The sequence below is a fragment of the Microtus pennsylvanicus genome, chromosome 10 (genome assembly GCF_037038515.1).
Source record: "Microtus pennsylvanicus isolate mMicPen1 chromosome 10, mMicPen1.hap1, whole genome shotgun sequence".
In the NCBI taxonomy this organism is placed as follows: domain Eukaryota; kingdom Metazoa; phylum Chordata; class Mammalia; order Rodentia; family Cricetidae; genus Microtus; species Microtus pennsylvanicus.
The window spans coordinates 50,112,801-50,127,018 of NC_134588.1; the positions used below are offsets into that span (position 1 = coordinate 50,112,801).

Consider the following 14,218-nt stretch of genomic DNA (forward strand, 5'->3'; position numbering starts at 1 on the left):
GGGTGGCTCTGAGGAGGGAAGGCATGGATTGAGTGGGAGAGAAAGTACAAGAGGAAGCTGACCAGGTCCCTGCAGCCAGCGGCTGGTGCATCATGCAGGCGGGGTTTGCTTCTTGGGCTCAGGCCAGGGCCAAGCAAGGAATGGCACATGACCCTCTTAGAAGAACCCCTCACTGAGCATGGGACTGGAACCATGAGAGTATCATGGCGGCCCCCATGTAGAACCCCGTCACACTGAGCACAAAATGTGGAGCACTCCAGCTGGAAGCTGGGTGACCCACAGCACCTGCAAAGGGTGACCATCTGGGCCCAAGTGGCAGGGGGCTCAGAGAGCACAGTTACAGGTGGAGAGTTCCAGAAGGCTTGCTGTAGTTGACATTGCCATGAGATTGAATTCCAGGGACTAGAACAGGATGGCCCAATTGTGAGTCCAGGGTCTCAGCTCAAGGATGGAGTACCGTAGATTCCTGAGTCCTGGGCTTGTGGGTTCCAGAGGGCTGACAGGTTTTTTTTCCCCCCAAACTGTTGGGTGTGATCCATTAGCTCCTGAAACCAATCTAGTGGGCCACAGCAAGAGAGCTTCAAAAATTAAATAAGGTAGCATTTAAAAGAATCAAAGTGAATCATATATTCAGTCAAAGTGAATAGAAAATTCTTTCTTGGGCACAGGGATTCTCCAGCTGTTCTCAGCGACAGACAGCTTCATCAGCTCTGGTGGGTGCAACGACGTCATTCTTTCTGGCAAGTACCTGTCCTCCCTCCTTCCCTGCCCTGTCTTGCATGCTTGGCCCTCAGTATCCAGGCTTGAGGCTGGTTTTCTATGGACCCCCCAAAACCTCAACAGCAAGCCTTTCCCTCCCCACTGCTCTGCCCCGGCACCAGGGTGGAGAGCCCCGGACCAGCTCCTCCTTTGCTAGACCCTGGAAAGTGGTTGGAGCCGGGGAGGGAAAGAAGGGGTAAACACTGAGATATCAGAGTTTGGGTGGGTTCCTGCCTCTCACCTGTCTCTATCTCCCCGCTTTCCTTCAACACACGGAGCGCTTTTGGTACACCGAGGCGAGGGCTGAGGATACAGCGGCGAGTAAAACAAGCCCTGCCTCCCTAGCTGCCTAGATCTGGTGGAGACACACAAGCAGAGCAAGCCCTTTCCCTGGATGCATCTGGAGAATTCTGATGTTGGTCCCAGCAAGCATGTTACTGCTCCGTGTTGGAGCACACCTGAACTCTCTGGGCCATCCTAATGTATAATCCCCATCAGACTTCCTTTTGTAGACATAGTGCTATGCTACGATTAAAGGCTTGGGCCTGGGAACCACACACTATGTTCTGGAGTCTTGGCTCTCTCTACTTCCCGCTTAGTGGCCGTAATCATCTATTCCACTCCCTGTGTCTTGGAGTCCTTATCTGTAAAACAGATATGATGAAATCTTGAGTAGTCTTCAGAAAAATTCAGTGAGCTAAATGGCATATCACACATGTGCAGTAAAGACTGATGGTTACTGTGAACCACCAGGCAAAGGAAAGAAGGCAAAAGAATGAAAGAATAGGAAGCTAGCATGGCCAGTCCTTCTGAACCAAGACAGTAGCTCGTGGGTGGGACAGTCCAGAGGCAGCGCTGGGTATAAGTGGAGGTCAGAGGTGAGGGGTACGCCGGAAAAGGAGTGGTCTACCATGGTATGGCTGAAATCTCTTGGGGACAAGGGTGAAGTGGGGGGTAGTCATGTAGTGATAGCTTCTCCTGCCCCAGCCTTCCAGCTGGTGAGCAACAGCAAGACCTTCTATCGGGTGGAGGAGCAGCGGACCTGGAAAGAGGCCATGTGGTACTGCCAGGAGCATTACACAGACCTTGCTGACCTGCAGAGCGTGAACAGCCCAGTGAACATCATGGTGGTCTACTCCTACACCAGCAGTACCCAGGCATGGATCGGCCTCTTCTACGATGTGCACATCTCTGGCCTGAGCTGGTCCAGTGGCTCTGTCTTTACCACCCCAAAGTGGAGTGCGCTGCCTGTCTTCCAGGATGGCCTCTGTGCTACTCTGTATTCATGGGCCATGGTTCCTGCCCTGGGGGCTGCCTCCTGTGCAACTCAGAAGCCCTTCATTTGCTATTATGGTGTGTTCAGATTAATATTCTGGGCCTGTTCTTTCCCAAGATTGTTTTGGGGAGGGGGAAAGGAAGAGAAGAGAGTGTGTGTCTAGGGTTACGAGAGTAACCGGATGCTTCCTCACCCTCTTTGGAGCATTATTGCCTCTCTGTGACCTTAGCTTGTGGTCTTTCTGTACTCTTTTCCCCAGAGCACACCAAAAAACTGTGTGTTAATAGAGGAAATAACATCGGGAATGTTCCATGACATCTCTTCTATCTTAGTTAAAGCTTTGAGGAAGGAAGGAAGAGGAGAGACAGGTTGGAGGGTTCATCACCCATGCAGAAATGGGAGTAGAATTCAAGGTCTCGCACCATGAAGTACAGGGTACAGTCTGTTGTCTTCCTGGGGTTGGCAGAGGGCAGAACATTCACCCCCATGAGACCTATTGCCCAAAGTAGTGGGTAGGACCAACTCCAGACATTATTGCTGGGGACATGGCGCTGGCTGCTGGGGAACACCCAAACTATGTGTTCCTCTGTGCCGTCTGACCTCCTGGAGGCCACACCACTACTTCCATTGTCCTCATCTTTGTCTTGTTGGTGCTAAGAGGTCACATGGAAGTGTGGTTGTGGATGGGACTGTGATTTCCTGCTAAAAGTGCCATCTTCTGCCTTTTTTGGCCAGTCAAGGCTCAGCACAATTCTATGCCACCCTGATTGCCCAGATACTGGCATGGAGGTCATTCATTTCTCTAAGACATAAACACACCATGCTTCTGTGAAGCCCAGAAACAGAAGCCCACAATGGCCTTGGTTTTAACTCTAGGTTCCAAGGGGATAGAAAGATTTCTAGGGATGGCCAGTGGGTTTAGTAGGAAAGCCTGCAAACATTAGAGCTGTGTATATGATGGATTTCTTCCTGCTTCCTTTATTCTTAGAATTCAACTACAGCGTTCCCTGACATCACTCAGTTCTCCCCAGTTCTGCAGGTTCATTGGGAGTGCATGGGCCTAATTACCAGTCAGTTCCATGGGTCTACCCTGTGGCCACTACCGTCTGTTGTCCGAACAGTGAGTTTTAGCAGACATCGGATAACTTCCTTACAGCATACTCAGCAGATCTTCAAAGCCCTTAGAATGCCATCCTTTTCATAGACAATCATGCCCTGTCGGTTCTTCTTGGCCTCAGTGCTCAGCCCTCTCTCTAGCGGTGGTGTATTGACTTATTTCTGTTCCCCGGTCCGCACAACTCTTTTCTTCACTGGGATAGTGACCATTGTCCTCACGCTGTTGGGACTAGGTGGTTCCTTCTCATTCTCCCCTAAAAAGCAAAGGCTCTGCTTGTGTTGTTTCTAGTACTTTCCTAGGGAACTGCACCAGTCATACAGTAGTTGCTTTATCTATATGCACTAAATAAGTATGGAATGGGCCAACTCACCTTAGAACTCGGCTTCTTTTGGCTCCAACCTGGTGGTTCCTGGACAGTTCTCACCCCCTAACCCATAATTTGAAATTTGCTTCTGTTTTACAGACCCTGCTGTAGGACACTTAGTGTCCCCTCTTGAAGTACGGACTACTCTTCCAACAGAAGGTAACATACGTGGCTTTGTCTGCCCTTTTCTGGGGTCTTGATTTATTTTGCCTTGGAGTTACCTCCCTGGACCAGCACACAGGATGCAGATCACTATGGTTCCCTCTGTTCCCGTCTCCTACGTGACCTAACGTCTGTCTTTGGGGTGCCCAGACTGAAACCTGGGGACTGATGGGTGCAATGTCTGAAGAGCACGGAGGGGAAGGGGACTAGCTCCAGGACTCACAGTAGTGTAACCAGTTGCATCCATGCCACCTGAGTCTTCCTCAGGGAGTCAGGGGTTGGGGGTGAGTGGGGAGGACCTCTTCACAACTCAGGTCCTTGCTCTCCGTCTGGAGAGGGGTATTTCTCTCAAGATTCCTGCCCTTTGGACAACACTGCGCTGGTGTTTAAAAGGAAAGTTTCAAAAAATAAAAAAATAAAAAAGGAAAGTTTCTTCTTATCTGATATAGAAAAATTCTATGGGAAAAGGAACAGTCAATCCATCTATGTTTAGGGTTCGTGCTCTGGGTGTTATAGAACATAGAGCGAAATGGCAAAGGCTTCCAAGGCAAGCAGACCTATGCTTTAGTCTCATCCTGACACTGAGTTTGGGCTAGACTAGCAAACTCCTTTCCCAAACTATAAAATAAGATTAATAATAGTTTTTTTCAGGATACAAAGTGATGTAGGCCAAAGGTACATATCAAAGCTGGCACACATTAGGGGCCATAATATAGAATAATTTTAAAAGATTAGTTTTGGGGCTGGTAAGATAACGCAACACAGTCAGTGGGTAAAGGTGCTTGCTGCCAAGCCCAATCACCTGAGTTCAAGCCCTGGGACACACACAATGAAGAGAGGACTGATTTCTGCAAGTTATCTTCTGATCTTCACATGTGCACTGTGTCACAGACAAGTGCACACGTGTGCATATACACAATAACTAAATATGCAAAAACCCATTTAGCTAGGGAAACAGGCATATCTTAATGGACTGAGGTGAGCAGGTGCATGGCAGAGAGTAGGGAGGGGCTCTGGTTTGAATGGGTTTGAATGGGAGGATATGACTCCAGACTCTGCAAACAGTCTTTTCTTTATCCAAACCTCCAGGACCAATGCAGGTAGAGCTGCAGTGCCTCACATCCTTTCCAAAACTTCCATTGTTAGGAATCAGAGAGGCATGGCCCTGAAGGGGCCTCTGGTGTGTGTGTGTGTGTGTGTGTGTGTGTGAGGGGGTGCCTCTGAGACCTGAAGCAGCCCAGTCTGAAGAAGGTAGGTATCTGAGTGCACGAGGAGCAGATCTGCTGGGCACTGCCTGCTCTGCTTCCTGCCCACCAGATAGATCTGAGTGGATGTGGTTGGCTCCAAGATCTCTCTCCACCGCCCCCCCCCCACGTGTGTTGGATCACAAATGAAGAAATGAGGCTAACTCTAAACCAAGACTGTCTTACTTCCATCATTGGCATGATCTACTACTATTTCCCAAATAGTGCCTACCATTTGATTAAGTGCTAATAAGTGGTTTATGTAATTCTGACCTTAGTATAATTATTCCTAGTGGACAGATGAAGCAATTGAAGCTTAAACTTATCTTTTAAGATTACACATCTGTAAAAAGAGCCCTTTCCTTAATGAACCCTCCACACCAGCTGTTGCCACTATGATATCTCATTCTTCAACTTGGTAGTTTCTCTATAAAACGGTGTTTTTGGACAAATCTAAAACCTGAGGATCCAGGTCAAACCAGTTCTTTCCTTAGGCAACGAAAGCTGGGATGTCAGACACCCTGGATCTCAGGCCTGTGGTCTCTATATGCTTTGCTTCCAGCTGAGGTCGAGATTGGTGGATGGACCTTCATTCGGATTAAACAAGCCATGTCGTGGCCCTCAGCTCTGACCTACTGCCGCAACCACTACACAGACCTGGCCGATCTGCAGAGAGTGACCGACGAGAAGGACAAACAAATCCTCCAGTCCATCACAAGCAATGTCGATGCCTGGATTGGCCTCTACTTCAGTGCAAAGATCAACAATCTCACCTGGTCCAGCGACTTGGGGTCTAGCATTCCCGAGTGGCTTCAGAAAATACCTTTGTTTGGTCAAGGACTGTGTGCAGGACTCCGTATCTTTTCAAACGGCCCCCCTGAGATTTATGCACTATTTTGCCATGAGCAGAAACCTTTTATCTGTTTCTGTGGTATGTGAGAGCCCACGTGGATCATTGAGGTTAAAATGTGTTCATTAAACAGTGGGGAAAACTCAGGAGAGATCTAAGGAAGCACCTGGAGGCTCTGAGGACAACAGAATTCTACAACAGGCTTTGATTTCAATTAAAACAAAAAACAACAACAACAAAAAACAAAACAAAACAAAAAAACACCTTATAAAGGAGTTGTAGTATTTAAATCCTGGGGATCTTTAGAGGATGGAATGAATGAACCCCATCCAGCCTTATTACATTAGCAATGAGCAACAATTAATCAGACAAATAACCATGAGCCCATGATTTAGAATCAGATAGACTTCACTGCTTCCTAGAAGATGGGCAGAGTGCTTTCCCTCTTCTTATCTGGAAAACATACTTTACAAATCAGGACTGGGGAAATCACCCCATAGCTGAAGGCTGAATGACAGCGAAGATCTTGACATAGAGCAAGTGCCTGCTAATAGCAGCTCTGGTCACTATGAATTTGAGGGCAGCAGGGGCATTCTCGATCTTGTATATAACGTGCCTCCTACCTTATTCTTTGCTTTCAGTCTCCCTCCTTTTGCTGTATTTCTATTGCTGAGAACCCACATATCTTAACCTTTGAAGTACACAATTCAGTGGTTTTTTTACATTTGCATGCACGCTCAGCCATTGCCTCTGGCCAATTTAATGACATTGTCTTGTCATCACTGTCCAAAGCCCATACTTACAGTCACACCCGACTTTCCCCTTGGCAACCCAAATAGACTTTATGTCTCTGTGGACTTGCCTATTTGTGGCTGTTTCTTTTTGTTTTGGATTTGAAGGCAATCTTGGCTCCTGTCTGTGAACTAGGTATTCCTTGATGAGCTGCTATGAAGATTCAGGGTGAGAGGACCTATCCCAGTGATTTGTACGGTGTGCAGTAGGAACTGGACCCCCTGGTTTGTTTGCTGGGATGAGGCTGACTGGCAGGGTCTATTGACTTCTCACAGGGTTGGTGTGACAGAGATTGCCCTTACACTCATTGTTTTCCCACAGACCCCTCCATTGGCCATCGGAAGTTGGCAGAGATGCCTCTACTCACTGCTACGTCCTCCCCCAAAGTGACCCACCCCTCAGAAGTTACTGCAAGGACGACCCCTAGGCTAAACACAGGTACTCTGCATCTGTTCTCAGCTGTATCTATCTGAGCTCTTCTGGGCCTAGGAAACTAGAGAAAATGGTTGGTTTAAACAGAGCAACCCAGGGCGGAGCCCATGAGTGGCCTTCCCTGAGGTGCCAGTGAGCAAACAGAGAAGAGGTATGCCAGTGGTGTGCACTCAGTCACAACTACACCAATGAGCATCTCTGCTCCTTCTCATACTGCTTGGCTAACAGTGAGGGTAGGAAAATGAGGAATTAGTTTCCCACAAACATCCTTCTTTGTTGGCTTCTGAGTTTGAAGTTCTAGAGGCCAGGAGGGCCAGGAGAGGCTGAAATAAAGGCCTGGGACACAAAAGGACAGATGGCTGAGTAGTACTCCTTGGGAAGTCACCAGAGAGTCCTTAGAGGTTCAGCACCCAGAGAAAGGAAGCAAAACAAAGGAGACCCACCAGTCCCTTCTGAGCATGCTCCTCTGCTGGGAGTCACGGGCTGTAGGGTTTTGTGATGTGGTTTTAAGTTATGGCAGTTGATCAAGACCCAACAATGGAGACAGATACAATCAAAAAAACCTCAGAGCTCATTCTGATGGCGCTCACAGCCAGCCAGGCAAAGCTTGGTGTTTAGTATAGTCTGAAGCATGCCGGGGACACAGAGCAGGAGCTATCCAGTCACTGTAACTGCAGAAGAACTTTTGGTGGAGTGACTTCAGAAAAATGAGGTTGGCAGGTGGCTGGGTAGGGGATGGTAGGAAAGAGGAATGGCAGGGTGTTTGTGTGGAGGTGTTATCACTGGGGAGCTGGGGAAGGCATGGGTTCTTTCAGCTAAGAATCTGGGCTGAGAAACTGCCTTGTTTCCCTGTTAAGGCATCCACCTAGTTGTTTCAGCCCACTGCTTACTTGGGTTGGTCCAAATAGGTTCAGAAGGCCCTTTCTGACAACTCTGTCTTCAGTGGATGAATACCACTATATGTAGCAGAAAACTGGGGCCTGAAGCTGTTATATTCTCTCTGGCCTGCCTCACTGAAACTACTGGGAGTTCCTGACTTGCGGCTATGGCCTTGAAAAAGGTTCTGTGCCCAGCACACCTCACATAAGTCTTGTCTCTTGCCATAGGGACCAGCACTGGCCCCACAGGTGCCTCCCAAGAGATGGTTCCAGCAATCTGGATGAGTTCGCAAGTGACTCAACAACCAACTGACGTCAGCTCTGGCACCTGTGATACGACCACTCCTGGCCCCACCACCATGGGCCTCACAGCTTTCCATTCTCAAGGGACGGTCTCAAAAAGTCCTCTGGCAACCCCGACACCTTCAGGAGGTACCTTGGTTTGAGAAGGGCTCACAGCCCACTGGTTACTGTTCAGAGCTTGTCTTTGGACCCTGAGCACCCAGGAAGCAGTTTGGATCTAGGAGAAGGGCCCAGCATACCACTGCTAACTTCTCAGGGCTTGTCCTTGGACCTTGGGAAGTAACTTAGTTCTGGAAGAAAAGTCCATGATATCACTGGTCACTGTTAGAACCACATCCTGGGATCTCATATCCCCTGACAGTATTTCAGTTCTTGGGGAAGGGGCCCAGGGCTCAATGCTTATCTTTGGATTTTGCACCCTGACACTAGCCCATACAGGGAGTGAATCAGTTCAACAGGAAGTGGCCTAGGCCCCCCAGTGACACTGCAGAACCTATGCATCAGGGGTCCCTAGAACCAGACTACAGGGAAGGTAACCACAAGGCCCTGGCTATTCCCACGTTGGCAATATTCTCTGACTCCTCCTCATTCAGTTAGCCCTGCATTTCAGGGGCTCTGTGGAGCTTTGCAGAGATTAAAGAGCTATGGAGGCATCTGTCTCAGGGAGCTCAGTAGAGATTCAAAGAGACAGGCCCCATGCATCTGCAGCCTGAGCCAGTTTGCCAGCACTTGAGACAGCTGGGTGTCTGCCAGGAACTACAGCAGGTGCTTGTGTACCTCACTGAGGCCAGACACCCCCGCCTACAAGTTCCTCTAAGGCATCAGCAGCTAAACACCAAGCTGCAGAGTCTACACTGAGAGCTGGGTGCAAGAGTCACATGGCTAGGCAGGGAAGCACTGTAAGCCTCTCCACAGGGAATTCTGTCTGGCTAGCACCAGCTCATAAGACCATCCTCCCTTAACCAGGTAGAACAGAGATGGAGTAAGGGAGGAAGATTTAGAATCCACCTTTAAGAACTGAAGTCTGTCAGTCAAGATGGGAATACTGGCTCTGTAATTTACTGTGCACAGGCTTAGACAACTTTTTCCTCCCTCCCTCCCTCTTGGCTCCCCTTCTCTTTCAAAAACAGGTCTCACTTTGTAGTTCAGGCTGCCCTCCAATACTCTGCAATCCTTCTGTCTCAATCCCTCAACTACTGGAATTGCAGAAATGAACTACCACATCTGTCTCCCTAACTTTAACCTCATTGAATCTATTTTTTCTTATGTCTAAAACCAAGAATACATCACTGTGATTTCCTAACTCTCAGTTCCTGATTCTGGCAGATGATAAATGTAGTTATTACCATCTTAATCTCAACTCACTAGTGACATTCAGTGTCTTTACCTTGGTAGATATGCAAGGTTCATGCTCATGTAACACATAACAGATGATAAACAATCAATTGTGAGTATTGCAGACTCTTCCAGATAGAGGTTGTTGTATTTCCTTTTCTCCTTGCTTTGAGCCCTGTCTTTCGAGTACCAGACTTGAACTCTGGATATTGTGTGGCTCAAGCAGGTGAGCAGAACTTGCTTTTAGACAAAGGCAATCCTGTAGGAACAGAATCAGACAACTGGGGCGGCTTGTGAGTATGTGAAGGGTGAAGCAAGAGCAGAAAGTGACTCATTCTCTGGACAAAGGTGTAATGAGTATCATGGCGGTGGTACCTGGAAGTTCTTCCTTGCTGAAAGGCAAGGGCTAAGACAGACATGTCAAAGTGTTAAGTTTGTCTGGGATTGCCAAGTGGTCTGTGGTTAGTACACAGGTTACATTTTGAAGAAAGGAGTAACAGGGACGAGGAAAAAGAGGGACAGCTGCCAAATTCTGAAGGACTCCAACCCGCAGTCAACAGGACCACCAGGTTTCGGAAATGAGCAAGTGCTCGGGTCTGTAGTTACTCAGGTGGCCACAGTGACATGGGGCCATTGCATTCGGATGCTAAAAGAAAACAGCAGAATTCAGTATATGTGTAACAAGTCTCAACAGCGAGAGAAGCAGTGAGGGTTAAAAACAATCAGGATGAAATTTACAAAGCTGCTTACACCCCCCCCCCCCACTTCTGTGTTTCTGAGTTTTACCAGTTTCTTCACTTACTAAAGAAAGACATAAGCTTTTGGATGAAGAAAAGTGGGCTGGTGGAGAAGAAGGCCCACCAGGAGAGAACAGGCTGGGTGAGTAGTTGAGGCAGGGTGAAGCGAGGAGGGACACGAAGACGATAGTTGTCATAAATGACGCTAGTCAAGAAACACCAACACATTTAAACAACTTTCGGTTTGGTTCATGAAACCACAGAAATAAATCCAGCTTTAAAAACTAATAAGTTTTATTTTAAAATTTATTTCTTCACCTCACAAGAGTCTGGCAAAGATTTAAAGGCAGTAATAAAGAGAATGCAGACGAACAGACATGACCAATACTGTAGGCTGTAAACTGGTGCAGGCAGGGTGCGTCTGTTTCAAAATGGGCATGTCCTTTCCTACTGACATTCTACACTTAGAAACTGCTAAAGCTTACAAGGCAAACAGGCACACATGGACCCCCAACACTGTTTATTGTCCTGAAAATGAGAAGTGATCTAAGGTCTACCAACAGACTGCTTAAGTCAGTCACGTCACATTTGATGAAATACTTCACATTCTTTATAAGAACAAGGTAGATTTCGCATTTAAAATAAAAAATTCAATCTGTGAAATATATACTCCAGCAAACTGTTAATGTTGGCTTTCCCTAGGGCTGGGGCATCTTTCTTAAATTATAGCAGTAGACCTCTAAGTAATATGATTATATCCATATTTGGAGGATGGCAATTGTGAGAGAAGGAGAAACACATTTGGGGACTGAAGGTGAGAGCAACTGAGGACTCCTGGTCTTTGGCTGGAATGCCTAGTGTATGCCCAGAAGTTAAGCTTGGTTTGGGGTACTGCCTTGGTGGGGATGTCAAAGAGGCTTTGGGCACTGTGGGGAGGGGCTGAAAGCTCACCTGGTAATGTTATAGAGTGCCAGGCTTTCTCAGTGCTACTGAAAAGAACAGATCAGGAACTGAGGCCCGGATCCCATGCTATTGCTCAAGCCTCGCACAGCCTGATGCTGGAGCACTTTCTGAATGGTGGGCTAGCAACTCCAGACATGGGATAAGAGCCTGGGAGACAAGTAAAGGACTGGCAGGAGCAACTGTGCACAGCAGGGCTGCCTTTCCTGTCTTCTGGCTCACAGCCCAGCACCAGTATCCAGGCACCCTTGATTTCCAGCTCCATGTGCAGTAACTCCTTTCTTCTTCCTTTCCTGTAGCTGTGACCAGTACAGAGCATGGTACACATATAGGAGACACACCTACTACCACCCAGGCCCAACACGTAAGCTCACCTAAGCACCCAAAGTCTACAAAGGCAGCAGCAGCAACAACAGCAGAAGGCTCAGGTAACAGCTTCTGTTTGCTAACTTCACTATCTAACAGCCCAGGGCCTAAAAATCTACAGTCACTCCTAGCCCAGAATACCTGGGCGCCTTCTTAGGAACGATAACATGAAATGCTGGCATTGGGGAAGGGAAGGAAGCTGTGGGTTCCAGCGTAAGCCGTGTAACTGCTGTGAGTGCAGTGAGGGAAGCAAGTGTCCTCGGTTGGTTCTGTAGTTGTTCTCATCTTCAAACGGAACTCAGTAAAGACGGCCCTATCTCATGGGGCTGCTGTGAGCATGTGTACAAGGTACTTAGGCAAAGGAGCACTCTAAGTAGTCAAAAGCTCTGCCAATGCATGTCCTACCACGAGGTTGTAGTTCTCATGATCATTATGGTTGACATGCAGAAAGACTGAACTTATCTATTAGTTCAGAGAACTTCTTTGGGGGTTTTCTGGTTTGGGAGTCTAAGGGATGGTGACATTCCAGCATAGCTGTACAGTAGATTTATAAAAAGGATACAGAGATCACAGGAGAAATGGTGTCCAGGCTGTGGGGAGAGAGCTGATACTGACCTAAAACATAGGGGTTTCTTTTGGGGTACTGGCTGGTGGTGTTGTGGCTCAGCTCTTTCCCTCTTTTGACCACATAGCACACCTATGGTATCTACCTTAGGGTAACTCTACCTTCCAAGGACTGGAAGGTTTAAGGGGTGGCATTCTTCTAAGTCAGGAAACGTTTTCTTTTCCAGAGCACTCCTTTGGAATCCTGAAAGCAGATTTTACCATCTCAACAGTGAAGGATCCAGAAGAGATGAAAGATCAACTTTTGAGTGAGGTTAGATGTCTAACTTTTTCAATTCTGATGATTCAGGTGACAGTAATGCAAAGCAGTATTGTCAAACCTAATATATTAAAGCTGGGGCTGAGGAGATGTCTCAGTTGGTGAAGTGCTTGCATGTTCTGTATGAAATTTCAGCAAACTGGCTCTCAGTTGGTACTGGATGTTAGCTACTATTATTACTACAATAATTAAACTGATTACTGAACATAGTCTGATAAAACATTTCTCAAGGGCTAAAGCCATCCCTAGATATGTATCTATCAGAAATCATAACTTTACAGATAAGAAGACACATTGGCATTTATTTAGCAGCTCTTGGCCACTTATTCAAAGGCCCAAGGGCAATCCATTTTAGAATTTCACAGAATCAAGTTTCTAGAAAGACCACTAGCGTTGTGTGACCCTGCAAAGGACACGTAAGAAAATAATTTTGAGTTTTTTATTTTTTGTTTACTGCTTAAGGTTAGAGGTATTTTCTTTGGTCCAGGCATGAGCCTTTATGTGCTTTCTGGAGGTGTAGTAATAGAAACTTTTCATACTAAACCAGAAGCATCTATCTTATGCATTAAACTGGAGCCAGTGAGAAAACTGGGCTTATACTGGTAAGTCCCACCTCTTACTTAGCTTCGTCAGAATGTATCTGTTCCATTAAGTCAGATGGACCTGAGGCCTTGGGTTTGGTCTCTCACGCTATGAAAAAGAAAACCAAAACAAAACAAAGGTAAAGGAACTTTAGGGAATGAGCATTCCACAGTTTCTATCTCACTAATAGGAATGCAGTTGATAATGACAAGGTATGTGTGGGGTTTATTTAAAATTACAAGTATAAAGGAAGAAAATACCTGCAGCTAACTCATCCAAACCTCAGGACCACTGATGAAAGACATGTTATAGATACCACACACACTGTTCAGAGGGCAATATGGAGTAATGGAACTCATGCGGCAGCCATCCATCTCTGTGTGTATGTATGTATACGTGTATATACATGTTTATGTGTGTATTTAAATTTACCCAATGAGTCTGATGCTCAGTAAAGATCGGGAGCACTTAGTAATTTGGTGTTACTGATAAGATGCACACAGGTGAAGGAAGGCTAAGAAAGAAACAGGATGGATGCACAAAACGTGCGTGTTAGTGATTCAGGGCTAAACTAAGGGTCATAATGCAGCATCAGTCGTCTCTCGTTTTCTTTCCATGGTGCTAGGTAGGAACTGATTCCACTGAATGATATCTCTAGCCCTACTTCTCTCTTTTTAATATTTCAGATCCAAGAAGCCTTAAAGCTTGTATTAGGTCACGAGGAATTCACATTGAAATGGGTCGGCTACGAAGTAAACAAAAAATAGCAAATATCCGCTAATTCTCACTTTCCTTTTAAAGTTCAGGTTGTCTTTAGTTTTGTTTTGAATTCCTAGAAGCACAAGATTAGAAATAACCTGAAGGACGCACAGAAGAAAATGACATGTGAAACCTACATTCTTGGGTTTACAGACTGAGATAGATAAACTGAAGATAGCACACCTGGAGAATGATAAACAAAGGCAGCTCCCTAACCCAACAAGAAAAACCCTAAGAACAAGCTGTGTAGGGAATATGAGAGGACCACGGAGGAAGTTTTCTTTCCAAGGGCGTTAACACAACACAACTGACACCAGTGCCGGTTGTCCATCCTACTCATAAGTATTTTACCTGAAACTTGTAAAATTTTAAGGCATGCTATTCCTAATGCTAAAATGTATCTTCAGAATAATATCCCA

At 46.6% G+C, this 14,218-nt stretch overlaps 1 protein-coding gene across 1 annotated transcript; it reads left to right on the forward strand.

The window, feature by feature from the left end:
- The first annotated feature begins 1,670 nt into the window (after positions 1-1,670).
- Positions 1,671-13,807, forward strand: Clec20a (C-type lectin domain containing 20A). The gene is given in 9 exon segments (XM_075987334.1): positions 1,671-2,112; positions 3,616-3,675; positions 5,485-5,853; positions 6,886-7,002; positions 8,103-8,315; positions 8,814-8,942; positions 11,509-11,637; positions 12,367-12,452; positions 13,727-13,807. Coding segments are annotated over 9 exon segments (1,626 nt in total).
- Positions 13,808-14,218: the final 411 nt, after the last annotated feature.